This window comes from Aquarana catesbeiana, linkage group LG04 (genome assembly GCF_042186555.1).
Source record: "Aquarana catesbeiana isolate 2022-GZ linkage group LG04, ASM4218655v1, whole genome shotgun sequence".
Lineage (NCBI taxonomy): Eukaryota > Metazoa > Chordata > Amphibia > Anura > Ranidae > Aquarana > Aquarana catesbeiana.
In genome coordinates this window covers 54265194-54292238 of record NC_133327.1, presented here as the reverse complement: position 1 = coordinate 54292238, position 27045 = coordinate 54265194, and the positions used below count along the sequence as shown (strand labels likewise).

The 27045-nt window shown below is 45.8% G+C and overlaps 1 protein-coding gene and 1 pseudogene across 1 annotated transcript in view; both read left to right on the top strand.

The window, feature by feature from the left end:
* Positions 1-27045, top strand: part of LOC141139254 (cytochrome P450 2G1-like) — a 110282-nt gene that overhangs the window by 39290 nt on the left and 43947 nt on the right. Inside the window, exon 8 of the mRNA XM_073625211.1 lies at positions 21342-21529. Coding sequence (XP_073481312.1) covers positions 21342-21529 — 188 coding nt within the window. The remainder of the gene's footprint in view (positions 1-21341; positions 21530-27045) is intronic.
* LOC141141897 (U2 spliceosomal RNA) lies at positions 2026-2159 on the top strand (annotated as a pseudogene).

The window sequence follows — 27045 nt, the reverse complement described above, 5'->3', positions numbered from 1 at the left end:
ATTCTGAACTGAGTAACATAGTATATAGAGTGCCTAGATCCACCACGCAAATCGCTACCCCCATGAGGACTATGGTACGGGTGTGGAAACAAGTCTCCAAACATATGGAGGAACCACAGATGTTCTCCCCTCACATACCCTTATGGGGTAATCCATCATTGCCCCGTCTGCGGACGGTGCCTGACCCACAAGTTTGGGCCAGATACGGAGTGAGAACTATGTGGGATGTCAGGCCTGAGGGGTTTCTGCTCCCTTTTGGAGGGCTGAAGAGTAAGTTCGGGCTCCCCCCCTGGATGTACTTTAGGTTCCTTCAATTAAGGCACGCCCTCAGGGCACAGTTCCCTGGTTCTATTAAGGTCATACCCCACTCGGTGGAGAGGCTGCTTACATCCCGCATCATAGACAGAACACTATCTTCCATCTATTTTAGACTTACCTGCGGCTCTGTGGCTACTAGGGTCTTCTCGGCCTGGCACCGTGACCTTCCGACACTGACTGAGGAGGATTGGTCTGAGGGCCTACAACAGTTTATTCCTCTTATGATCTCAGCAAAGGACAGATTTGTACAGTTAAAATTCCTTCATAGGGTACACTACACGCCCCAAAGGCTGGCATTAATATATCATACACCTGATTAGGGATGAGCTTCAAGTTCGAGTCGAACTCATGTTCGACTCGAACATTGGCTGTTCGCAAGTTCGCCGAACAGCGAACAATTTGGGATGTTTGCGGCAAATTCGAATGCCACGGAACACCCTTTAAAAGTCTATGGGAGAAATCAAAAGTGCTAATTTTAAAGGCTTATATGCAAGTTATTGTCATAAAAAGTGTTTGGGGACCTGGGTCCTGCCCCAGGGGACATGGATCAATGCAAAAAAAAGTTTTAAAAACGGCCGTTTTTTCAGGAGCAGTGATTTTAATAATGCTTAAAGTCAAACAATAAAAGTGTAATATCCCTTTAAATTTCGTAGCTGGGGGGTGTCTATAGTATGCCTGTAAAGGGGCGCATGTTTCCCGTGTTTAGAACAGTCTGACAGCAAAATGACATTAAGAAGGAAGAAAGCCATTTAAAACTACTCGCGGCTATTGCATTGCCGGTCCGACAATACACATAGAAGTTCATTGATAAAAACGGCATGGGAATTCCAAACAGGGGAACCCGGAACCAAAATGTAATAAAAAAAAAATGACGTGGGGGTCCCCCTAAATTCCATACCAGGCCCTTCAGGTCTGGTATGGATATTAAGGGGAACCCCTGCCAAATTTTTTTTTAAAAAATGACGTGGGGGTCCCCCTAAATTCCATACCAGACCCTTCAGGTCTGGTATGGATTTTAAGGGGAACCCCACGCCAAAAAAAAAAAAAAAACGGCGTGGGGTCCCCCCAAAAATCCATACCAGACCCTTATCCGAGCACGCAACCTGGCAGGCCGCAGGAAAAGAAGGGGGGACGAGAGAGCGGCCCCCCCTCCTGAACCGTACCAGGCCACATGCCCTCAACATTGGGAGGGTGCTTTGGGGTAGCCCCCAAAACACCTTGTCCCCATGTTGATGAGGACAAGGGCCTCATCCCCACAAACCTGGCCGGTGGTTGTGGGGGTCTGCGGGCGGGGGGCTTATCGGAATCTGGAAGCCCCCTTTAACAAGGGGACCCCCAGATCCCGGCCCCCCCTGTGTGAAATGGTAAGGGGGTACAGAAGTACCCCTCCCATTTCACTAAAAAACTGTCAAAAATGTTAAAAATGACAAGAGACAGTTTTTGACAATTCCTTTATTTAAATGCTTCTTCTTTCTCCTTTATACTATACTGGGAGATTTAGGGTAGTGTTGATGCACCGACAGAGGAAGCAGCAGCAGGGGAACGCTTTCAGCATGAGTATAAGTGGGTGCCCTGTGCAGAGACATTGTCACTTTGTACTGCATAGGCATGGTGACAGAGTCTTTTTTTATAGATCTGTTTATTTAAGGTATTTTTCATATTTTTCTGCCAGGCCATCGCTTGCTCGGAAAAGAGAATAATTGGGTTATCGCTTCTCAGCCTTTTGGCTAAGATCAAGTGTAGTATCTGTTCTTATCAGTTGCTAGGAGGTGGCGCTTGCTTCTGTCCCTGATCTACGGCAAAGTGGTATCAGGGATGGCGGAGGCTATGCAAAACCTGCTGGTGTAAAGGTAACCTGGATCGGTTCGTAGCCGAAAGGGAAGCCTTCTGATGGGGATGGAGAACCACTGGGGCTGGCTGAAGGGTTGGGTCCCTGGCCTTCTGGCCTAGATTGGGGTAGCTCTAGCTTCGGTCAGTTTTTCGGGAGAGAACACTGGCTCCTCTTTCCCACCGGGGGAGCGGTTGGTATTTCCCGAATGTAATTAGGTAGGAGGGATGGATCGACAGTGAGGCCTGATGGTAAAGGGCTCTCACTACGCTTCCAGAACTTCAGGCCTTCCTGGCTGGGGTGGGGGCTGCTGGTCAGGGTTGCACAAAAAGCCAGTGGTGAATGTGCCCCTGAAGTGGCAGTTCAGGGGTGCTGTACAGTCACAGTGCTTTGGCACTTGATTTATGGCACCATGGTGACTTCACCACAACATGTTTTTTGTACCTGCTTCTAGGGCTGCGCTTTTTGGCTAGGACCAGGGGAAATTTATGTTCCTGGCCGGAGGGCTGGCCATTGTATTACACAATGGTCACTTTTTACTCTCCAACCTTCCTTTTCCCCACTTTCTTTATTTATCCCCATGTTTATCACTTTTTTTGTATTTTTTTTGTTTGATGTGTATATGCGTTTGTCACTGTGTTATGAGTAGGGTGTGGGTCCTTGGGCCTCCTCTGAAAGTCTTGGGAGGGGGTGGAAAATAGGCCTTTTGGCTTGGTTTGCCCTCTCTCATGGGGTCTCCCTTCGGGGGAGTCCCACCTAGTACTTGGGTGGGTCTGTTTCGGCAGACCTTCCAGAGAATGGGTGTCCGTCTGGTTTCGTCCAGATGGACCTAAGTTTAGTACCTTAGTCCCTGTCTGAAGCCTAACGCCCCGGGGGATCATACCACCCGTTGCACGTTTTGTGTTTCACTGTTTATGTGTGTGCACTTTTTTTGGCACCGGGCGGAAGTTTTTGGTGTGTTTTGCACTCCACTGGCTTTTCAAAAAAAATAAAAAATTTCATATTTTGCAGAAAAAGAAGAGCAAGTTAAATAGTACATCTTAAATGTGATAACCAAGGATGAGTAGCAGTACCATTTAGCAACCTAAGAAAAGAGGGAATAGGAAAGGTGAAGAAAGCATAAGCAAAGACAAGTGGGAGGGTGGTGGCAAGAGGGGGCAGAGACTAAAGGGCCCACCCAGGGGGAAACGCAGATATAGAAAAATGTAAGGCTGAGTGAAAGTCCTACTGCACGCTCAACACTGGAGTGTGTACACAGAGGGAATACAAGTCGATAAAAACACTGTAGGCCTACAATTCAACACTTGGTGCACAAAGAGCAGGGAGTGAGTACTGGTGGTGGTGGTGAGAAATTCAGGGTAGGAGAGAAAGTTAAGAGCTAGAAGGAATGGAGTGATGGGGGTTGTGGGTGGGGCCAGTTGTATGGCACCCAACATGAGGAAACAACACACTCAGAGCCCAAGGCAGCTTCACAGTATTGTATTTAGTTCACTGCAGTTCCAAAAAAACACTTTCACCTGTAGAGAACAAACGTGAGCACCAGCAGCTTTCTCTTACACAATCTTGCAATCAATATCTCTTGGGGTAACAGGCACAGCAGCACTCAGTAACAGGTTCAGTAACTCTCAATAACAGGTTCAGTATTACTCAGTATCATGTTTAGTAACTCTCAGTAACAGCGTCAGTAATACTCAGTAATCAGTACTAAAATCGCTCCACACAGGCACAATGCAGGTGCCAGCCAAATGCTACACAGTCCTTAAGGCACAGGAGTGGCAGAGCAATATAGCTACAGTAGGTTGGCTGATACAGGAAGGTTGTACTCCAGTATCATTGTACAGCAGTGTATTCTTAGCACACTGGATAACAACACAGCCTGAGTTTATCTTACTGGGGCAGCATCTGCAGGAGGGGTGGTGGGCTGGCAGGTAGCTGACATAAGGGGCAGCAGCAGTACTGGAGATCAGTGCTGACTACTACAGCATGCATGAAGTGTCCTTAGCTCTGTCCCTTCTCAGACTGGAACCTTTCCCTGATCCTAATTCTGTCTCTGTCAGATGGGTTCCTCTCCCTACACTAACCACTCACAAAATGGGCACCAAACTCATCAGGGCACTGCTACAGTATATTTTAGCACTGCCTTCAACCAAAATGGCCATGGAAGGTCACTGGGAGTTGCAACATGCATTTAGATATCTGCCTGTCACACCTATGAAGGCTGCAGAGGAACATCATTCCCCTTAGGATTCTACTCTATCCCCAAGGTAGCAAGGCACTACCAGCTGGCTAAAGTAGGAACTACACTTGCCAATAAGGATGAGCCGAACACGCCCTGGTTCGGTTCGCACCAGAACTTGCGAACAGAGTAAAACTTCGCAAGAACGTTAGAACCTCATTGAAGTCTATGGGACTCGAACGTCCAAAATCAAAAGTGCTCATTTTAGGGGGGGCGTGGCCAACCGGAGCTGAAGATGGACGCTTAACTGCATAGCTCAGCAGCCAGGGGACACAATCCAGCGTAATCGGCCCACACCACGACTCCATCCGCACCCATCCTCGCTCCAGGCACTCAGGAGACAAAGATGCAGCCATCCAGGAAAAGATTTACGGAGCACAAGCCCCAAAAACTAACAGAATTCGCCTACAAGCCGGCGGGCTGGGACTCCCAAGATGGCGCCGACCAGGCCGCGCCGTCCGAATCATACACAGACCTCCCGGATGATCTCCAGGACGCACAGCACTCCACAGGTACGATTCCTGACAAGTACCAAGCCCCAGAGAGTGACCCTCTCCCCAGCAGCCCAGCAAAAGCTCGGATGAGGCTAGATACACTGACGCTGCACACACAGCGCCAGCTAATTGAGGCCCAGGCTCCCATCCCCTTCTCCATAGACCAGGCCCTGCACTCCTCCATGGCCTCCTTCCCCACATCAGGGCAGCCAGTCATGGACACAACTCTGAAGGACATGCTTCTGTCCCTTCAATCCTCCCTCATGAATGATCTTTCATCCATGTTCCACAGAGTCACCGCTGACATTCACAAGCTAGATGACAGAATGACTAATGCTGAGAGAGGTATACAGGCCTGTACTTCCACAGTAAATGAAGTGATTGATTCTTATGACAATATCAAGGAGGAACAGGCATGGATGCGCGCCAAAATGGCGGATTTAGAAGACAGGTCACGCAGGAACAACATTAAACTGAGGGGAGTCCCGGAGTCCATACTCCCGGTGGACTTACCACGCTACGCGAAAGAATTAATACATCTAGTGATACCTGAAGCTTCCCCCAGAGACGCCATTATTGACAGAATACACAGAATTGCCAAACCGTCCCACCTGGCAGCCTCAGTCCCTAGAGATGTACTAATGAGGGTTCACTTCTATCAAACCAAAGAAAAGCTCCTTATGGGCCTTAGAGCAAAATCTCCACTACCCAGCCCCTATACTGGGATACAACTTTTCCCTGACCTGTCCAAGTACACCCTCCAACTGCGACGGCAACTGAACCCGATAACCAAAGGTCTGCAGAACCACAAAGTACCATACAAATGGCGCCACCCAGCTACCATCCTTGTTGTCCGCAATGGTCAGACGCATGCAATAGGAGACCTAGATAAAGGCCTAAAGCTCCTTCACTCCTGGAGTATAATCCCTGATATGGCTGCCCCTACCGCACTAACCAACGGTGCCTTACCTCCTCGTAGACAACAAAATCATCTTCTCACCTGAGGATGTTCGCATCTACACAACAATGGCCGACAACTCATCCCACAGACCCCCTGAGCTCTGACAGTCCGACACCTTAACTCTTTAACTCCGGTGATACTGACTCTGTTTACCCCCACGTAGAGGATTTAACGGTGTCAAACACCCCCTCTAATCTTCGCGCTAGCTGAATTATACAGCAATATCATATCCAGCAACTGCGAACCGAAAACCTAAGTTCCTCTTCCACTAGTTTCCATACTTTATACCAGTAATCTGTCAATGCAATTATCTATTGGTTACTGACGTATTGCTCTATCCGCAGCACTCTAGTCCACCTCTATTTCAGACCCTTGGATTGCCACTAGAACACCACTACGCTCTAGCTCCTAGACTCACCTGCAAACAGAAGCATCAACATCCCTATACCAGTGCCTCAACACATCTGCACTCGGACTTCCGCCTCAGGATCAAAGCAGCCGACCCCACCTGCCATCGGACTCATCCTCCAGCAACGAACCGTAAGTGTTGCACTCAACACCCAACACCCCCACGGACACAAAATGCCATTCACTATACTGTCATTAAATACCAACGGCCTCAATCATCCTGCCAAGAGACACTCACTGTGGAGATCCGCTACAGATCTTCACAGCGACATCCTTTGTGCCCAGGAAACACATCTGCTCACCAATGATACACCCCTATGCAAGAACAACCGCTTTCCCCAGGTGTTCCACGCCACCCATTCAACTAAAACCAGAGGGGTCATGATTGCAATCAGAGACTCACTGGACTTCCTACTTTTAGATATCGAAAAAGACCCCGAAGGCCGTTATATCATACTTGCTTGCAAAGTCAACAAAGTGACCTATACTATAATCAACCTCTATGCCCCGAACTCTGGCTAAACTAAATTCCTTCACAAGGTCCTGCGTAAAGCCAAACACATCCAAAAAGGTCACCTGATATTATGTGGAGACTTTAATCTCGTCCCTGAAATATCCATCGACTCAACATCATCGGCAACCAGAAGAGTCTCACCTCTGAAAAGATTCATCTCCTCTCAAGACCTCTACGACGTTTGGCGCTGTCACCACGGCTCTGAACGGGACTATACTTTTTTTTCTTCCAGGCATCGCTCCTATTCAAGAATAGACCTGTTCTTAACCGATAAGTTTATTCTACAAAATGTATCTGCCTCCACAATCCACGCCACGACATGGTCGGACCATGCCCCAATCTCTATCACGATCCAAGACTCTAACTTACAAAAAACTACATTTATATGGCGAGTAAACAACCACATCATCCAACACAATCATTATGCGCCATCTATTGCAGAACAAATAACCGATTTCTTTTCACTAAACAAAGGCTCGGTGCCCGACCCTGCCGTGGTGTGGAGTGCACACAAAGCATACATGAGAGGCATGTTAATTAAATTAAGTTCCCACCATAAGAAAAAGAGGACGCAACGTATAAACGACCTGACAACCCAAATAGCAACCCTAGAATCGAGACACAAATCTGACACCCGAGACCAACTGACAAATCACCTATTGACCCTTAGACAGGAACTTAGAACACTACTCCTTCACTCTTACGAATTCCTCCAGAAAAAATTTAAGGCTACATCGTATTCTACCTCTAACAAAGCAGGGAAGAAACTAGCACAAAGACTAAAAGGCAGACGAACCAAAGCCAAAATCTCTCAACTTATCCACCCTCATACCAAAGCCCCGCTGAGCAACCCCCAAGACATAGCTAATGCCTTCAGTGCCTACTATGAAGACTTATATAATCTAAAACATGACCCGCTCACACCCCAGCCCACCCCAGACGACATTGACCACTTTCTCAGGAAAGTCAAGCTACCCACACTGACGATAGACCAACTGAATACCTTAAATGCCCCCTTCACAGAAATAGAAATAAAGAAGACTATTACCTCACTACCTAGCGGCAAAGCCCCAGGCCCTGACGGCTTAACTGGGGAATACTACAAGCAATTCTCACCCCACTTGACCCCGTACTTAACGGAATTATATAACCACGTTGCCTCCTCTTCTGCTTTCTCTAAAGAATACTTGAACGCGTTGGTAATAACATTGCCGAAACCAGGGAAACAGTCGAATATACCTCAAAATTTCCGCCCAATCTCTCTACTTAATCTCGACCTTAAAATTTACGCAAAAACCATAGCAACAAGATTGATCAAAATTATGCCCACCCTTATACACCATGACCAGACGGGGTTCACAAAAGGTAGACAATCATCTGACGCCACCAGACGGATGATAAACCTGATCCACCATGCTGAATCCACCGGAACGCCTTCTCTGCTCCTATCCTTGGATGCAGAGAAGGCGTTCGATAGAGTGCACTGGACCTATCTAGAAAAGGTACTCCAAAAGTTTGGATTCCAGGGTCTGATTCTTAGAGCCATCATGGCACTATACTCCAACCCCGAAGCTCAGGTTTACACAGAGGGCATGCTCTCCTGCCCATTCCCCATAACCAATGGCACCCGTCAAGGCTGCCCTCTATCTCCCCTCATATTTAATATGCTCATGGAGCCCCTGGCAGAAAGTATCCGTTCTCATCCCAACATCTCGGGCTTACACATTGGAACTACGCACCATAAGATCAGCTTATTTGCGGATGACATCATCCTTATCCTATCCGACCCGACTGTTTCCCTGGCCGAGGTACACCATATGCTCCAATGGTTTAGTTCGATCTCCTACTACAAGGTGAACACATCCAAATCCTGCATCCTAGACATAAATATAAACGCCACCATAAAAAATCTTCTACAACTACAATATCCTTTTGTATGGGCAGACACTGATATTGCCTACCTGGGCATTAAACTCCCAAGGAACACTAAAAACCTCTATTCAAGTAATTTTCCCTCATTACTCCAGACTATACAGCAAACGACACAACAAATAGCAAAACAAGAGCTGTCTTGGACAGGAAGGCTTGCGGCCTTTAAAATGGTCTGCCTACCCCAAATACTTTATTATTTTAGAACCCTACCAATTCCACTACCTTCTACATTTTTTAGATCCCTACGCACAATGTACAACAAACTCCTGTGGAACGGTAAACGTCCCAGGTGTGCACATCAACAACTGACTAAACACAAGCAAGTGGGGGGCACGAGCTCTATAGATTTTGAAGACTACCATATAGCAGCCATTCTGGCCCAACTACCCTGCTGGTTCCATCCAACTCCAACTACCCTATGGGGGCAAATTGAATGCTCCTCAATTACAAGAACAGACCTGAAAACCTGGCTACTGAGCACTCCACTGGGCTCACTGATCCCAAAGTCCCTATCTCCAACTATTAAAGCATCAGCGCAAGCCTGGAAAAAATTATCCATCTCAATGAACCATACCCCCCATGAACCACAAACACACATCCCTCTGGCCTCCTTGAAACATATAGCACCTGAACTACCAGTAACCTCATGGACACACATGGGCGTAGGGCCCCTACAACATCTACTGCAAGACAACTCCCTCAAACCATTCTCCCAATTGCAATCTGAATATACAATACCCACATCTGAACATTTCACCTACCTCCGTATACAACATTGCCTCAAAACGGTCCCCCTTCCTCTGTACAACATCCACCCCAAGACTTGGGATTATCTCACCAACCCTAACACAAATCTCAGAGGAATCTCATACTTCTACAACTCCCTACACCAAAAACATACCTTCACCAAACTAAAGCCTCACAAGAAATGGGAAATAGATCTGAATCACGAATTCACAGACAATCAATGGCATCAAGCATTCAAGTCCACATACAAGGCCACGAAATGCGCGGCCCTTTGGGAACTAGCGCAAAAAATCTCTCTGCGTTGGTACATGACCCCAGCCAGAATCACGTCCATTAACCCTCAAGTCCCCAATATCTGCTGGAGATGTAACTCATCCCCAGGGGATCTTCTCCATATCTTCTGGTCATGCCACCTTCTTAAAACGTACTGGGATAGTATTTTCCAGCTAATCTCCAACATCACACACATCAAAATTCCCCCCTCCCCAGCACTTGCGATCCTGAATCTTACTATTGAGGATCTTCCTCACCCCTTTAGAATAGTAACCACCCACATCCTGATGGCAGCTAAACTTAACATAGCTAGGCACTGGAAGTCAGACACATCCTTAACCCTAACCCAAGTCGTAGATTTGGTATCATTACACTACAGTTATGAGCACACATCTGCTTCTGACACAAACCATTATAAAAAAATACAATCCAGCTGGCAACCATGGACCACCTGGACTAGAGGCTGCGCAATTCACGTCTAAGTTACTGCATAAAAACCCCTTCCTCTTGACCGAGCAATACTATGAATAGAGTATGTTTACATCTATATTTTCAACTAATAACCTTCCAGAACATTTTCTTTCCTCTTTCTTTGGAATGCATTAACACAGATGGTCCACTTCACTCCTGTGACTCTAGAGATCCCACTTGGGGTGTCACACTAGTGAAATGGATCAGCAACGACTACAATATACCGATGCTAGAGATACTGGTTATTATGTACTCAATGCATTAATTCATTGTGTATGGACAAAGTTTTACTCTACCCAATGTGGAGCTGTTTTCAATGCATTGTCCACTTTTACGTCGTTGCACGACGTACAATGTTCAATTGTACAATGTATACTATGTAAAAATTAATAAAAAATTATTGATTAAAAAAAAAAGTGCTCATTTTAAAGGCTAATTTGCTTGGTATTGTCCTAAAATGGGTTTGGGGACCCGGGTCCTGCCCCAGGGGACATGGATCAATGCAAAAAAAAGTTTTTAAAACGGCCATTTTTTGGGAGTAGTGATTTTAATAATGCTTAAAGTCAAACAATAAAAGTGTAATATTCCTTTAAATTTCATACCTGGGGGGTGTCTATAGTATGCCTGTAAAGGGGCGCATGTTTCCCGTGTTTAGAACAGTCTGACAGCAAAATGACATTTCAAAGGAAAAAAGTCATTTAAAACTACTCGCTGCTATTAATGAATTCTATCTTCTTTTCTTCATGTTCTTCTCCGGGCCGCACCGCATCCATGATGGCATGGAGGGAGGCTCCCGCTGTGTGACGCTTCTCTCTTCATCTTCTTCTCTTCATCTTCTTGTCTTCATCTTCTTGTCTTCATCTTCTTTTCGGGCCACTCCACATCCATGATGGCATGGAGGGAAGCGTCACACAGCGGGAGCAGGCATACTATAGACACCCCCCAGGTACGAAAATTAAAGGGATATTACACTTTTATTGTTTCACTTTAAGCATTATTAAAATCACTGCTCTCGAAAAAACGGCCATTTTTAAAACTTTTTTTTGCATTGATCCATGTCCCCTGGGGCAGGACCCAGGTCCTCAAACACTTTTTATGACAATACCATGCATATAAGCCTTTAAAATTTTGATTTCTCCCATAGACTTTTAAAGCATTCGAATTTGCCGCGAACACCCCAAATTGTTCGCTGTTCGGCGAACTGGCGAACAGCCGATGTTCGAGTCGAACATGAGTTCGACTCGAACTCGAAGCTCATCCCTACTTGCCAACAGTTAGGTGTCCAGCCATGAAGGTTCATATATTAGGAAGGCTACACACAATTTCCTTCTAAGTTCTTGCTTAATGAGGTCCCAAGGTTCCTACACAGCATTAAAGATGTCCAAGATGTTATGAGTTTTAACTAACAAGTGCTCCATTGATTGCACATTCCAATGTTATTAAGAAGTTTCCACTGTCAGGGTGAAATATGTTTCCAATGCTTCACTATTAGGCATTTTGCTAAGGTCAGAATATGGGCTAGAAATTGGTCCCTTATAAATTTGGGAGAGGCACCCCTAGGAGATAGTATAGGAGGACAGGATGCAGCAGATTATCTGTGAGTTTGCAAAATCAGGCGCTGCATGTCTGATTAGTCATCATATTGCTGAGTGAATTTATTTGCGTGAACTGTATTGTTATGTGGTGTACTATATTTTAGAGGTAAAAGAAAGAATATATTGTGTGTGGGGGTGCAATGTTGAGGTATCATCCCTTATGTAATCAATATATAGAAAATGTAAAGCAATGGGACTTTCTGTATACCTTTGTGTATGATACAGACAGACAATAGAAATATAACAATGAACAATTTATTCAGCATATATTATTATTATTATACAGGATTTATATAGCGCCAATAGTTTACGCAGCGCTTTACAACTTGAAGGTAGACAGTACAAATACAGTACATTTAATACAGTTGGAATCAGAGGCCCTGCTTCTTAGAGCTTACAATCTAAGAGGGAAGGTCAAGAGATACAAGAGGTAATAACTGTGGGGGGTGTGCTGATGGAGAAAATAAATGTACAATTGTTAGGTAGGGGCCGGATAGGCTTCTCGGAAGAGATGAGTTTTCAGGGATCATCTGAAAGTGGACAAAGTAGGAGAAAATCGGACGGATTTGAGTAGAGCATTCCAGAGGATGGGAGAGGCTCTGGAGTAGTCCTGAAGGCTAGCATGGGATGAGGTGACAAGGGAGTTAGCAAGCAGGAGGTCTTTGGAGGAGCGAAGAGAACGATTAGGTTGGTATTTTGAGACTAGATTAGTGATGTAGCTGGGTGCCAAGTTGTGAATGGCTTTGTAAGTTATTGTTAGTATCTTTAATTTAATTTTTTGGTTGCGTGGCAGCCAGTGGAGGGATTGGCAGAGGGGTATAGCAGACGCTGAGCGGTTTGTGAGGTGGATGAGCCTGGCAGCAGCGTTCATGATGGACTGAAGTGGGGATAGCCTATTTAGAGGTAAGCCAATGAGGAGGGAGTAGCAGTAGTTGAGGCGAGAGATGACCAAGAAGTGGATTAGAAGCTTTGTGGTGATACTGATTAGGAAGGGGCGTATCTTGGAGATCTTGGAGAGGTGGAAAATTTGGATATCGAAAGGTTTTGGGCTGAAAGGTTAGTTCGGAGTCCAGCATTACCCCTAGGACCTTGGTGTGGGGGGACAAGTTGATAGTTGAGCCGTTGATATTGACAGAGAAATCAGGAGAAGTGGCACAAGGTGGAAGAAATATCATGAGCTCGGTTTTGGATAGATTGAGTTTGAGTAAGTGATGTTACATCCAGGCTGATGTCTGTTAGTAAGTTGGTGATGCGTGAGGAGACAGATGGCGAGAGCTGGGGGGTGGATAGATAGAGTTGGGTGTCATCAGTGAAGAGATGATATTGAAAACCATGGGAAGTTGGGTCGATTGAGAAAAAGAGAGGTCCAAGAACAGAACCTTGGGAAACCCGACGGAGAAAGGAAGAGAAGAGGAGGAAGTAGATTTGTAAGTGACACTGAAGGAGCGGTGGGATAGGTAGGTTGAGAACCAGCAAAGAGTACAATCACAGGGACAAAAGGAGTGGAGTTTTTTTTTGAGGAGGGGGTGGTCCACTGTGTCAAAGGCAGCAGAGAGGTCCACGAGAAGTAGTACACAATAGTGTCCGTTGGTTTTGGCCGTTAGTAGGTAATTTGTGAGTTTAAGGAGAGCATATTCCGTGGATTGTTGAAGGCGAAATCTGGACTGAAGGGAATCAAGAAGTTTGTTCATGGTCAGATGGTCGCTTAGTCGGTTGTAGACCATTCTTTGAAGAGGTTTGGAGGAGAAGGTGAGTAAGGAGATGGGGCGTAGGTTGTTAAGATGGGTGGGGTCCAGTGAGGGATTTTTAAGTATGGGGGTGACTAGCGCATGTTTTAGAGAGTTTGGGAAGATGCCACAAGAGAGGGAGAGGTTGAAAATGTGAGTTAGAGAGTGTAGAATCAAGTCAGAGGGTGAGCATAGTATTTGTGAGGGTGCAGGATTCAGGGGGCAGGTGGTTAGATGAGTGTTGGATAAAAGTTTACCAACCTTGTTAATACTAGCAGGTTTGAATAAGGGAAGTAATGATTGTATCTGTGGACATGGGGTGTTGAGGGGAGAGGTTTCTGCGCAATTGGAGATCTCCTCATGAATTGTATCAATCTTATTTTCGAAGTGATTGCCGATCTCCTGGGCAGTGAGTGAATTAGAGGGTGGAGGCAGTGGAGGACAGAGTAGAGTGTTAAAGGTAGAGAAGAGTTGACATTTACTGGATGAGAAGGTGTTAATGAGTGTGATAAAATAGGTCTGTTTGGCAGTGTGGAGGCAGGAATAGTATTTTAGGAGGCTAGATTTATATTGTTTGAAGTCTTCCCGGAACTTAGTCTTCTGCCACAGAAGCTCAAGAGCGCGGCTACATTTTCTGAGACTTCTGGTGTCGTCTGTTTGCTAGGGTTGTAGCGGTCGGGGCCTGATTTTGCGTGTAGTGAGGGGGGCAAGCTTGTCTAGGGAGGAAGACAGTGAGCTGTAGTAGACGAAAGTGGCTAGGTTGTGGCAGGACAGGGGTGAAATGTTGTCATAGAGGTGATCAGTAGCAGAGTAGAGAAGAGAAGGGTTAAGGTGGTACAGGTTTCTACGGGTAACTGTTAGGCGGTTGGAGGGAGAGGAGGTGGAAGACAGGGAGAGAACAAAACTAATAAGGTGGTGTTCAGGGAGTGGGGGAGGATTGTTGGAGGGGTTGCACGGAGTGTACAGATAGAAGAAGACAAGGTCAAGGGTGTTGCTGTTGGAGTGAGTAGGAGCCTGTATCCATTGCTTCAGGCCAAGAGATGAGCTTAGACTGAGAATTTTAGAAGTAATAGTAGTGTTAATTTTAACAGGGATGTTGACGTCACAGAGAATAATTTCAGAAGAGTTTAAGTAGGGTAGCCAGGCAGAGAAGTCATCAAGGAAGGTTGATACTGGTCCAGGGGGCCAGTAGATGACAGCAATTCTTAGAGAAATAGGAGAGAATAGACAAATGCAATGTGCCTCAAAAGAGGAAAGTGTCAGAGAGGGAGCTAGGTGAAGTACTAGGTTCTGTGGGTTGGGGCTGCTGCCAGAGGGTGTAGGGAGATGGGAGCGTCGGGCAAAGATAGATGATGGAGGCCCAGGGTTTGGGGATATGTCACCAGAGGTTAGGAGAAGCAGGAGGGTGAGAGAGGAAATGTTGGAGTGTAATTTATATGAAGGGGCATGCCTCAGAGTACTGGAGATTTAAATCAGTATATGGATGTAGAATGAGCAAGAGTTGGTAGGAGCAGTATTAGGGAAAGGACAGAAGACAAGGTGATATTTAAAAGCAGTGGAGTGGAGAAGAGGGGTGAAGGTAAGAGAGTTTGAGGAGAGAGGACACAACTGTCAGATGAAGTGGTAGAGAGTGAATGTTTCAGAGTGGAAGGAGAGCTGAATAAAGAGACAGGGTCATCTGCAGCCTGTTAGGTGCTTTCCAGTGCAGTTTGCTATGTATGTTTGCTTTGTGCAATCTCTGAAGTGCAGAGCATGAAGTGTATATCACTTGTAGAAAGAATCACTTAGAGAAAGAAGCCTTAAGGATAGAAGCCCCTGCAACATGCTGACACCTTAAGGTGCTCAAATTTATACTGTTATAAGGGTGGGGGTGGAAGTTCGTTAATTAATCATGAGTGAATATAAGTGTAGCAGCCTCCCGGACCTCTAGAGGCCTAATAGTGACCTCCAGAGTCAGGAAGAGCTGACATCCTTCTTGGTAGAGTTACGAGGTTACGAGGTTACACAATGCAAGATGAAAGGATTGGACGCCAGTTACTTTTTGAATGCGGACAAAAGAGATTTATTGTCTCTTAACAAGAACTGTGGGAGAGAGGATGAGGACCAGGACACCCTTAACCAGATGCAATAGTAATTGGCAGACTCCGAGACACAAAAGGTAGACAGCTATACAGTTGAAAGCCTCCAGCCAGATGCAACTTCTGTATTGGTAAGACCGCTGTCTCCTATGGTAACTGAACTTATAACAGTCAATAGAGATATTCACACATGACTCTTGGTAACACCGGATAGTTCTGTTCTTATCTCACAGTATCCCACTGTAGGTCTTCACTCATTCAGATCTCAGTCGTCATTGGATCCCCTGAACTGTTCCACAGCTAACCTACTGTATACTCCTTAAGCGTCACCCCCGCTAACCCGCTGGGTCCCTGGCTTGGTACTCACTGAAGTTTTCCCACTTCTTCACCTTCCCCGGCTGGTGAGAAGACTGCTCTGGTACTTCTTTAGGCTTACTCAAAGTAGTCTCTGGTAATAAGGTGGATGGTCCCTTAGTGGCGACTGCTTCCCCTTTACCTCCAACCATGACTGGTTCTGCGTCCGACTGAACCTTTGCAACTCAGTTGGACTACAATGCTGAAGTCCCAACCCTACACTGCTTCTCCTGCTCCTGGATAGGCCTCAGGCAGCCTGGCAGCCAGGTGTCCCCAGGATAGGCCTCAGGCTTCTGGCCCGGGACAACATAACACACGTCCACCCAGACAGCCATCCAGGTGGCACAGAACACTGATCACCTGACTCCACCCAAATAAATAGGCTCTCCCAGCAGATCAAGGGACTAAAGAAACCCCTGCCAATTTGCCAAGACACCCTATCCACTCATAATCTGACCTTGCTATGCCCTTGTCAATCTAATGTCACCAGCAGCAGTGCCACCTAGTGACAGAAGAGAGAGGTAAAGCAAATCTAGACTTAGGAAAGAATTAGTGGATCTTCTAACATTTAACCAGGACGATTACCATCTGGCAAACTAAATTTGTTAGCAACCCAGCCTAAACACCAGGGTGCTACATCAGGATGCCTAACAATCAAAGTGGACCTTTCACTTCTCAAGTCAGAATAGCAAGAGGCCAGAGGTAAACATAAGATCAACACATAAAACTTAGGTAGGATAGTCCAGAGCAAAAAAACGGTGGAAGATGTGGTTGAGCTGACACATACCAAAAGCACATACACAGAAATATAGCAAACATATTCATTAACCGCTTCAATACCAGGCACTTTCTCCCCTTCCTGCCCAGGACAATTTTTAGATTTCAGCGCTGTTGTACTTTAAATGACAATTGGGCGGTCATGCAACACTGTATCCAAACTAAACGAAAAAAGACCGACAAACTTGAATAAATTAACTGATGGGCACTGATAGGCGGCACTAATAGGCAGCACTGACAGCACTGATAGGCGGCACTGATGGGCACTGATAGGTGGCACTGGATAGGCAGCACTGATGAGGAGCTACTGACGGGCTTTACTGAGTGGCACTGATTGGCACTTTGATGGTGCACTGACAGGCATTACTGATGGGGTACTGATTGGCACTTTTTTGGGCTTTGTTGCGGGCACTGATCTGCACTTTTATGGGCACTGATAGGCTTTACAGAGGGGAACAGGCTGGCAGGTGATGGGCATTGATTGGCAGCTGATGGACACCTTTTGATGGGGGCTGTGCTGATAATCAATGTGCTGATTATCAGCACAAACCCCCCTCTGACAGGGAGAGCTGTCGATCGGCTCTCCCTGTCAGCATGAACTGAGAAAAGTCGTTTACCGCAACTTCATTGTTCAAGCGATGATCAGCTGTGATTAGTCACAGCTGATCACGTGGTATGAAGCTTCTTTCAGATGCTTCATACCACGATCGGAGTTGCGGTGTGTCAGACAGACACACAGCACCTCCGATCGAAGTGCTGCGCGCCCCCCCCCGCGGGCGCACGCCGGCACTGTTATCCTGTTATCATAAGACGTCCGATCAGGATAACTAAACCACTTTGCTGCCGTCATTTTGCTATACGGAGAGCAGCAAGCGGTTAAATAAACTTAAAACCATGTGTGCAAGTTAGCCACCTGAAGTTACTGTTCATAAGGCCTTGAGATTAGCTTGTAAAGGTCGACATGTTTCTCAAAATAATAGTTTATATTATATAACAGAGGGAAAGAGCACAGAATATCTGTCACAATAAAGGCCTTTATATATAGGTGTTTATTTTGACATATATTCTGTGCACTTTCCCCCATTTTTTACCTAGCTTTTTAGTCTATGGACTGCATATTCTGATTCTCTTGGTTGCAAGTCTTTCCTCTCCTTTTTCTCCCTTCCCCTGCCTTCCCTCCCCTTTTCCTTTCCCCCTTATCTCCATTGACCCCCCCTTTTCTTTCCCTCCCCCCCCTTTCCCTCTTTTATCCCTCTCTTTCCCCTTTTCCACCTTTTCCTCCTCCTTCTCCTTTTCCTCCCCTTTTTTCCCTCCTCCCCTTCCCCTCTTCCCTTCTTCCCCCTTCCCTGTCTTTTTTTCCCTCCCCCCTTTTCTCCTTCTCTTTTATACATGTGGAGCATTTTTTGGAATTGGTTTCTACCCATGGTTGCAGGACATATATACCACCAACCGCTCCCTTATCAGCCTACTTAAAGGTGTACATTATCTTTATTCTTTATTATTATTTCTTTTTTTTCTAATTAAGGTTGTTTCACATAAATGCATTTTGTGCTGTTTTCTTCATCCTCTTCTCCATCCAGAATGGGTATGATAAAGATGAATTATCATGAATTCAATATATTTGATATGGACATATAATATGTATTTTTGAGATTCTGTATAAAATTCTTTAATGATAATCTATGTGTACTGTTACAGCTCTTTTATATTGGGATCTGAGGTCCTAATGAAGCAGGGTTTTCCCGTGAAACGTGTCAACCTTTACAAGCTGATCTCAAGGACATATGACAAGTGATGTTGAATGTCTAACTTGCACACATGGTTTTAAGTGTTCCAAAATGTCACAAAATTGGAGCATATCCAAAAAAGGTACCCAGCTCCACTCCGCACATCCAATACAGGTTAGAGGTGAAGGGTACATACAATGGAGATGCTCAGGGGTGTAATACCAGCGAGATAAGATCTTATAAGAATTTTCCTTGTACAGGGAGCATATGAAACTTTTGATGGCTTTATTCAGCAGAGTTTTTGTAACTGCCATCTAAACCAAAAGTAGTTGGAAAGGGACAACAGTGAAAATTAAAAAAAAAAAAAAGTTAAAGTAACACCAAAGCCTTGTTTTGTTTTTGTTAAAAATAACAAAGATGGTATACTTACACCTGCTCTGAGAAGTGGTTTTGCACAGAGCAGCCCAGAGCCTCCTCTTCTCGAGTCTCTCTTTGGTGCTGGCCCCTCCCTCCTGTTGAGTGCCCCCACAGCAAGCAGCTTGCTATGGGGGGCACCCGAGCCGAGTCACAGCTCCCCGTGTCCATTCAGACAGGAAGCCATGGCCTGGTCCTGCCCCCTCTCTCTCCTCATTGGCTCACTGACTTTGATTGACAGCAGCAGGAGCAAATGACGCTTCACTGCTGTCTCAGCCAATCAGGAGGGAGAGTCCCGGACAGCCGAGTCTCTCATGCAACATCGCTGGATCAAGATGGGGATCAGGTAATTATTAGGGGCTGAGAGGGGCTACTGCACACAGAAGGCTTTTTATCTTAATGCATAGAATGCATTGAGAAAAAAAATCTTCTGGCCTTACAACCACTTTAAAGTAGGCCTTTCAGAATCTACATTCCTGACATTCCTACATTCCTTTTTTTTTAACTATAAATCAATCCTTGAGCTGAACTCCAATACGTATGCCTAATTGTAGATGATGTCATCAGTCTGCTGCAAGAGGAAGTACTTCCTCTCCCCCAGTGATCAGACTGCACAATGTAACTTTGTAACAAGTCACAAGGTAAAAGGCTGCAGTAAGGGTTTTCTGTGTTAGATATTTGTGAACACAGTCAAGAACTGCACAGGCATCACGATTTACATAACTGTGACTTTCTCTTACTCGTGATAAGCAAATTGCATTTTTTCTGCTGAATATCTGCATGGCTTGTTCAGTAAGTAAAGAATCCTACAATTCACAAATCATGATTTCAGGAATTCTGAAACAATGTGATTTCTTTATATCAGGGGACTCTGCATCCAAATATACAAATGAACAAAAGAAAATTGGTTTGTTTCTAAATTCAAAAATCACTGATCACGAAAAATGACTCTACAGGAAATTTTAGATACATTACAATTGTACATTTTTATTAATTTGCCATATGAATCAACATTGGTATGTTTTACAAAAGAAAAAAGGGGGGACACTCGAGGGACAACAAATAGCAGGGCTGCGCACCCCATACGATGACGCGTTTCGACCCTGGAGGGTCATCTTCAGAGGACAGATGATTAACAACTGTGGAAATGTAAGCATATATCACAAGATTTTTACAAACCAACAACATACAACTCAATGTAACATTGGCAGTCAAAGAGTGGTAAAAAATATACATATGGTAGTATACAATAAATACATGGCACTTATATTTATACATGTTACATCCCTGTGTATTGTGTATATTTACCAATTAGATTGCTTCTGATGGTTGGCCGTAGTGTGGAGAAGTCAACACCTCCCCCCCTCCTCCTCTCCGTCCACCAAACGGTGAACTAACCCCCCCCGGGGGAGAACGAGCATCGAGCCACCGCACCTTACAAGGGATCACATAGACTCCCCTAAGAAGACCGGGGGAGGAGAGGGAATGCCCGCACTGCACCTGTGGTTAGATAACGATAGTACTGGGTTAGGAGCAGGAACATTTGCAGGAGCCCTTCATCCCCGTCCCCTTTCTATCCTTCCCTGCCCCACACTTATCCCCCCACTCGTTTCCTTTCCTTTTCCCCCCTTTCCCTCCCCCTCTCCCCCCCCCTCCTTTTTTTTTTTTCCCCCCTGCACATCTATGGACCTGCCCACGGACCCCTACGCACATTTATTTTACATATTGCCAATTCAATACCTGTTTATTTATTTAGAGAATAGGAAATCCCCATTACGTTCCTGCTCCCAACCCAGTACTATCGTTATCTAACCACAGGTGCAGTGCGGGCATTCCCTCTCCTCCCCCGGTCTTCTTAGGGGAGTCTATGTGATCCCTTGTAAGGTGCGGTGGCTCGATGCTCGTTCTCCCCCGGGGGGGTTAGTTTACCGTTTGGTGGACGGAGAGGAGGAGGGGGGGAGGTGTTGACTTCTCCACACTACGGCCAACCATCAGAAGCAATCTAATTGGTAAATATACACAATACACAGGGATGTAACATGTATAAATATAAGTGCCATGTATTTATTGTATACTACCATATGTATATTTTTTACCACTCTTTGACTGCCAATGTTACATTGAGTTGTATGTTGTTGGTTTGTAAAAATCTTGTGATATATGCTTACATTTCCACAGTTGTTAATCATCTGTCCTCTGAAGATGACCCTCCAGGGTCGAAACGCGTCAGGACATCAATAGTAAAATTTGATCTTGTTGCTTTGGATATATTGTACTATATATTGTTGCTGGCCTTTTAAGAATTTTTTGTATTATAGTTTGTCCTGACTTTCAATGTCAGAAGTCATCGATCATATTTAATAATTTTTGTACCAATAAATCAATTTGACTATCCTATCATTCTTTTTCATCATTGGCTGCATTAAAGCCCCACCTAGGGGGTTTTTTCAGTTTTTTTCTAATTGCTATGTTTTACTTTTTTCTTAGAGAGGATACAGGAGGAGATAGATGCAGTCATTGGAACGGACAGACTGCCCAGCATGACCGACCGCTTCCAAATGCCGTATACCAATGCCGTCATCCATGAGACTATGAGATATATAGACCTTGCCCCAATGGGGCTTCCCCGTATAGTGACTGAAGACACCAACTTCCGAGGCTTTATCCTCCCTAAGGTGAGAACCATCTGGTCACTTTTCTAGATGTGTGTTAGGGCAAATTATCTGGATTAAACTAGGCAGTTATTCAGCGCTTATATGCAATACGATAAATATCACACTACTGTATAAATACATTTCTCTATGGTTTTAAATTTATTATTGGTTTAGCTGGGTATTGGTTTATATGGGTCAAGAGTATTAGAACTCAAAAAATCAGATGTTTCTGCCTTATAAATAACATTTAAGCAACATACCTTAGCAGATAATCACAATCCAAACTGAATTGGCTCATTTGGTCTTATTCTCCTCTGGGGTTAAGATATGAGAAATGCAGGGTGCCCGCCTTTACTTTCTAGTCTCTGGCAATGTTTTAAGTCATGAAAAGTTTTCCCCTAGTTTACTGCAATAAAGTGTCCCACTGATGTCCTAAAGAAAAAGAAATATACCTGGTATCATCATTTGTAGCTGCAGCTGGTCTTCAAATCTCTGGTGTGATGGTTTTGCTTAGGTAGCCCAACCACTAGTAGTAAACTGTACCCTTTTTCTCAGAAAACGCACACATACATGAGCCTAGCAAAGTCCACCTATAACTGCAATAGCCCCTTGTGTGGATTGTCCCTTTAAAAAAATGGAATCCATTTGTCCTGCTATGTAACTCCTATAGTGGAAAAGGGTGTGTCAGGAGCTACTTCAAAATATTGCCCCACAACAACAAAAATTATTGTGGACTATCTCGGTACCCAGGGATTTAAACAAGATAGATAGAAAATAATATAAATTTATTGAAAAAAGAACATAGATAAAAAACATTGAGTACAACAATACATACAAGTGGTTATTGCATACAGTATACAAGTGGTTCAAAAGAGAACAAATAAACCCCACTGGTAGGGATGAGCTTCGTGTTCGAGTCGAACTCATGCTCGACTCGAACATCGCATGTTCGACCGTTCATCGAATTACGAAGGTTATGGGCCGTTCTCGCCAAATTCAAGTGGCGCGTCACGGCCCATAATTCACTGCGGCATCGCAGTGCATTGCTGGCTGATGATTGGCCAAGCATGCACTATGACCCGCATGCTTGGCCAATCACAGGGCCGTCTGTACAGAGAGCCGTAATTGGCCAAAGCCATGGTGGCTTTGACCAAGTATGGCTCAGGGGGTTTAATACACGCCCCACACTATATAAGGTCGCCTGCGTGGCGGCCTTGTGTAGTGTGTTGCGGCGGCGGAGAGATATGCCGCATACACACGAGCGGACTTTACGGCAGACTTTGCCCGGCGGACGGGATTTCGTCGGACAATTCGATCGTGTGTGGGCTCCAGCGGACTTTGTTTTCTCAAAAGTTGGATGGACTTAGATTTGAAACATGTTTTAAATCTATCCGTTGAACTCGAGTCCGGTCGAAAAGTCCTCTCGTCTGTATGCTAGTTCGACGGACAAAAAGCCACGCTAGGGCAGCTATTGGCTACTGGCTATGAACTTCCTTGTTTTAGTCTGGTCGTATGTCATCACGTACGAATTCGACGGACTTTGGTGGATTGTGTGTAGGCAAGTCCATTCATTCGGAAAGTCTGTCATAAAGTCCGTCGAAAAGTTCGCCGGGCAAAGTCTGCCGTAAAGTCTGCTCGTGTGTACGCGGCAATAGACAGAGAGACAGTGTCATTTGATTTAAGTTAGCTAGAGTAGGCAGGCGAGTTAGTTAGCTGCACTTACAGTGTATTGTGTATATATATGCATCCTAGGTGTTGTGTATATATATATATATATATATATATATATATATATACACACACTGTATTCGGTTCAGCTAGATCCGTTTCTGTTATTCTCTTCCTACTGACAGGCAGGCAGGTGTTTTTACAGTATTTACAGCTACCTGAAGAAAATTTCTGGTGTTCTTCTGATCCTATTAGTACCACAGGCAGGCAGCTGCAGTATTTACAGTTAGTGTAAACAGAGTATTGGTAACTGTAAGCGCAAACACACAAGTCCATATATAACAGGAGATATAAAGGGCTGAGCAACTTAGTCCATAGGGGACAGCCTGGAAGTTCAAGGGTTAAGTGGTAACCGGTAATGTAATGGTTGAAGTTGGCTGGTAGGCTAGGCGGCTGCTGTCCTCAGAGATCTGGCTCTGTGATGGATGAGAGAGGGGTAGAGAAGGAAGCGCCACCTGAGTTTTGTATTAACAAATGATGTTTAATGACACCAGGTAAAAACACACTTACAGGATAAAAACATATAAATGGCTCATCTGTATAGGTATGTGGTCCTCGGTGTTCACTCTGATCCTGTGGTGGTGACGCTGCAGGGATGCTGGGCTGTAGAAGGTGGATTACCAGCCGGGAGCTCCTTCTGTGGCCATCAGGAAGAGACTAGGGGCCGGCGTGGAGCACACGTGGAGTGTGCATGACGTCACAGGTCGTCCGTCTTCTTCCGGGTTGGGTATCCAGGGGAGGGATCGTCCAGGGAGGAGGGCTAGCAGGGAGGTTGAGAGAAGGCTACACGCTTGGAGCCACTGCTCCTTCAATAGGCCTCTTGAAGCATCCCTGCAGCGTCACCACCACAGGATCAGAGTGAACACCGAGGACCACATACCTATACAGATGAGCCTTTTATATGTTTTTATCCTGTAAGCGTGTTTTTACCTGGTGTCATTAAACATCATTTGTTAATACTACACTCAGGTGGCGCTTCCTTTTCTACCCCTCTCTCATTTACAGTTAGTGTAGTGCGTCCTCTGCACAGTGTGCACCTAAAGCTACCTGAAAAAAATTGGTGGTGTTCTTCTGATCCTATTAGTACCACAGGCAGGCAGCTACAGTATTTACAGTTAGTGTAGTGCGTCCTCTGCACAGTGTGCACCTAAAGCTACCTGAAGAAAATTGGTGGCGTTCTTCTGATCCTATTAGTACCACAGACAGGCAGCTGCAGTATTTACAGTTAGTGTAGTGCGTCCTCTGCACAGTGTGCACCTAAAGCTACCTGAAGACAATTGCTGTTGTTCTGATCCTATTAATACCACAGGCAGGCAGCTGCAGTATTTACAGTTAGTGTAGTGCGTCCTCTGTACAGTGTGCACCTAAAGCTACCTGAAGACAATTGCTGTTGTTCTGATCCTATTAATACCACAGGCAGGCAGCTGCAGCATTTACAGTTAGTGTAGTGCGTCCTCTGCACACTGTGCACCTAAAGCTACCTAAAGAAAATTGGTGGTGTTCTACTGATCCTATCAGTACCACAGGCAGGCAGCTGCAGTATTTACAGTTAGTGTAGTGCGTCCTCTGCACAGTGTGCACCTAATGCTACCTGAAGACAATTGCTGTTGTTCTGATCCTATTAGTACCACAGGCAAGCAGCTACAGTATTTACAGTTAGTGTACTGTGTCCTCTGCACAGTGTGCACCTAAAGCTACCTGAAGACAATTGCTGTTGTTCTTATCCTATTAATACCACAGGCGGCCAGCTGCAGTATTTACAGTTAGTGTATTGTGTCCTCTGCACAGTGTTCACTTAAAGCTACCTATAGAAAATTGGTGGTGTTTTTCTGATCCTATTAGTATCACAGGCAGGCAGCTGCAGTATTTACTGTTAGTATACTGCGTCTCCTGCACAGTGTGCACCTAAAGCTACCTGAAGACAATTGCTGTTGTTATGATCCTATTAATACCACAGGCAGGCAGCTACAGTATTTACAGTTAGTGTATTGTGTCCTCTGCACAGTGTGCACCTAAAGCTACCTGAAGACAATTGCTGGTGTTCTCATACTAATAATACTACAGGCAGGCAGTTGATTCTGCTAGTTGCAGTATCAGTATATATATACATCCCAGCTTTGTGCAGCTACATCTCACTGCAGGCCATTAGTATGTCTGGAAGGACAACAAAGAGAGGCAGACAGTCACAAGCCAATAAAAGAGGGCAAGCAGGCTCTGTGTCTGGAGGCAACAGTGCTGGTCGTGGTCACGGTGCATCCTCATCAGCACGTGGCCGTGGGACACACTTGGTAGAGTGGATGACCAAGCCGTCTTCATCCTCCTCATCCTCTCTCACCCAGGCTCAGGGTACTTTGTCTGGCAAAGCAGCTGCCAACGCGGCCTCTTCCCTCAGCTCAATGGCATCAGTCACTCCTTCCCTAGCCCCACCATGTCCTTCTGAGGAGTCCCCCGAACCGTTTGACCACACTGTTGGGTATATGCTCCAGGAGGAAGGCTCAGATGATGGTACCCAGCTAGAGGAAGACAGTAATGTGAGCCCAGAGAGAGGGGGTGCCCAAGAAGGACAGCAATCTGGCAGTCATGTTCCCCCAGCTGCAGCATACTGCCAGCTTTGCTCCATTGATGAGGAGGGAGGGGATGATGAGGTCACTGACTCCACGTGGGTGCCTGATAGGAGGGAGGAGGAGGAGGCACATCTCCAATGAGGCAGAATGCCCTCCAGGGGCCATCTTAAGGGCAGCACACCGACTGCATCACACCGCAGAGCTCCGCATGTGTAGGGCGCTGCTGTCTCTGCGCGTTATTCCAAAAGCTCTTTGGTGTGGGCCTTTTTTGAGACAAGTGCATTAGATCCCACCGCTGCTATTTGCAACATATGTCTCAAGCATATCTCGCATGGCCAAAACATCACCCGCTTGGGCATCACATGCTTGACCAGACATATGTCGACCTGCCATGCAGTTCTTTGGCAAGCGTACCTTAAAGACCCACACCAAAGAACAAAGCGGACCTCTCCTTGCTCCTCATCAACTGGGATCTCCAACCCCACTATACCTTCAGTCCTCTATAAAACCTGCACTGAGAGGAATGAAGGTGTAGAATTAGGTGTGTCACAGCCAAATACTTGCAGGCAATCTGCTATTGGTACACCAACATCAGATTGTATCAAGCAAATTTCCCTGCCCCAGCTCCTGCACCGAAGAAGTTCGCTCCCAGCCATCCACATGCCCAGTGGTTGAATGCTAGCTTGGCTACATTGCTAGCACTTCAACTGCTGCCCTTTCAGTTGGTAGACTCTGCCCCCTTCCGTGAGTTTGTGGAATGTGCGGTTCCTCAGTGGCAGGTTCCCAAATGCCACTTTTTCTCACGGAAGGTGATTCCGGCTCTCTACCGGCATGTGGAAGGCAATGTCTTGGCCTCGCTGGACAGGGTGGTCAGCGGTAAGGTGCATATTACCCCTGACTCATGGTCCAGCAGGGACGTTACCTATCTTTCACTGCGCACTGGGTGACTCTTCTGGCAGTTGGAAAGGATGCAGGACAGGGTGCAGTAGTGTTGGAGGTTGTTCCGCCGCCACGCCTCCAAAATTCTACTAGTGGTGATTCTGCCACACCTCTCTCCTCCACCCCCTCCTCTTCTTCTTCCTCCATGGCCTCTTCCTGTGCTGATTTGTTCTCGGGAACCAGCGGTCCCCATAGGCGTTCAAGGGGCTACGCGAGCACGCAGGCAAAAAGATGCCATGCGGTGCTTGAGCTGGTGTGCTTGGGGGACAGGAGGCACACTGGGGCAGAGATTCTGTCAGCTCTGCA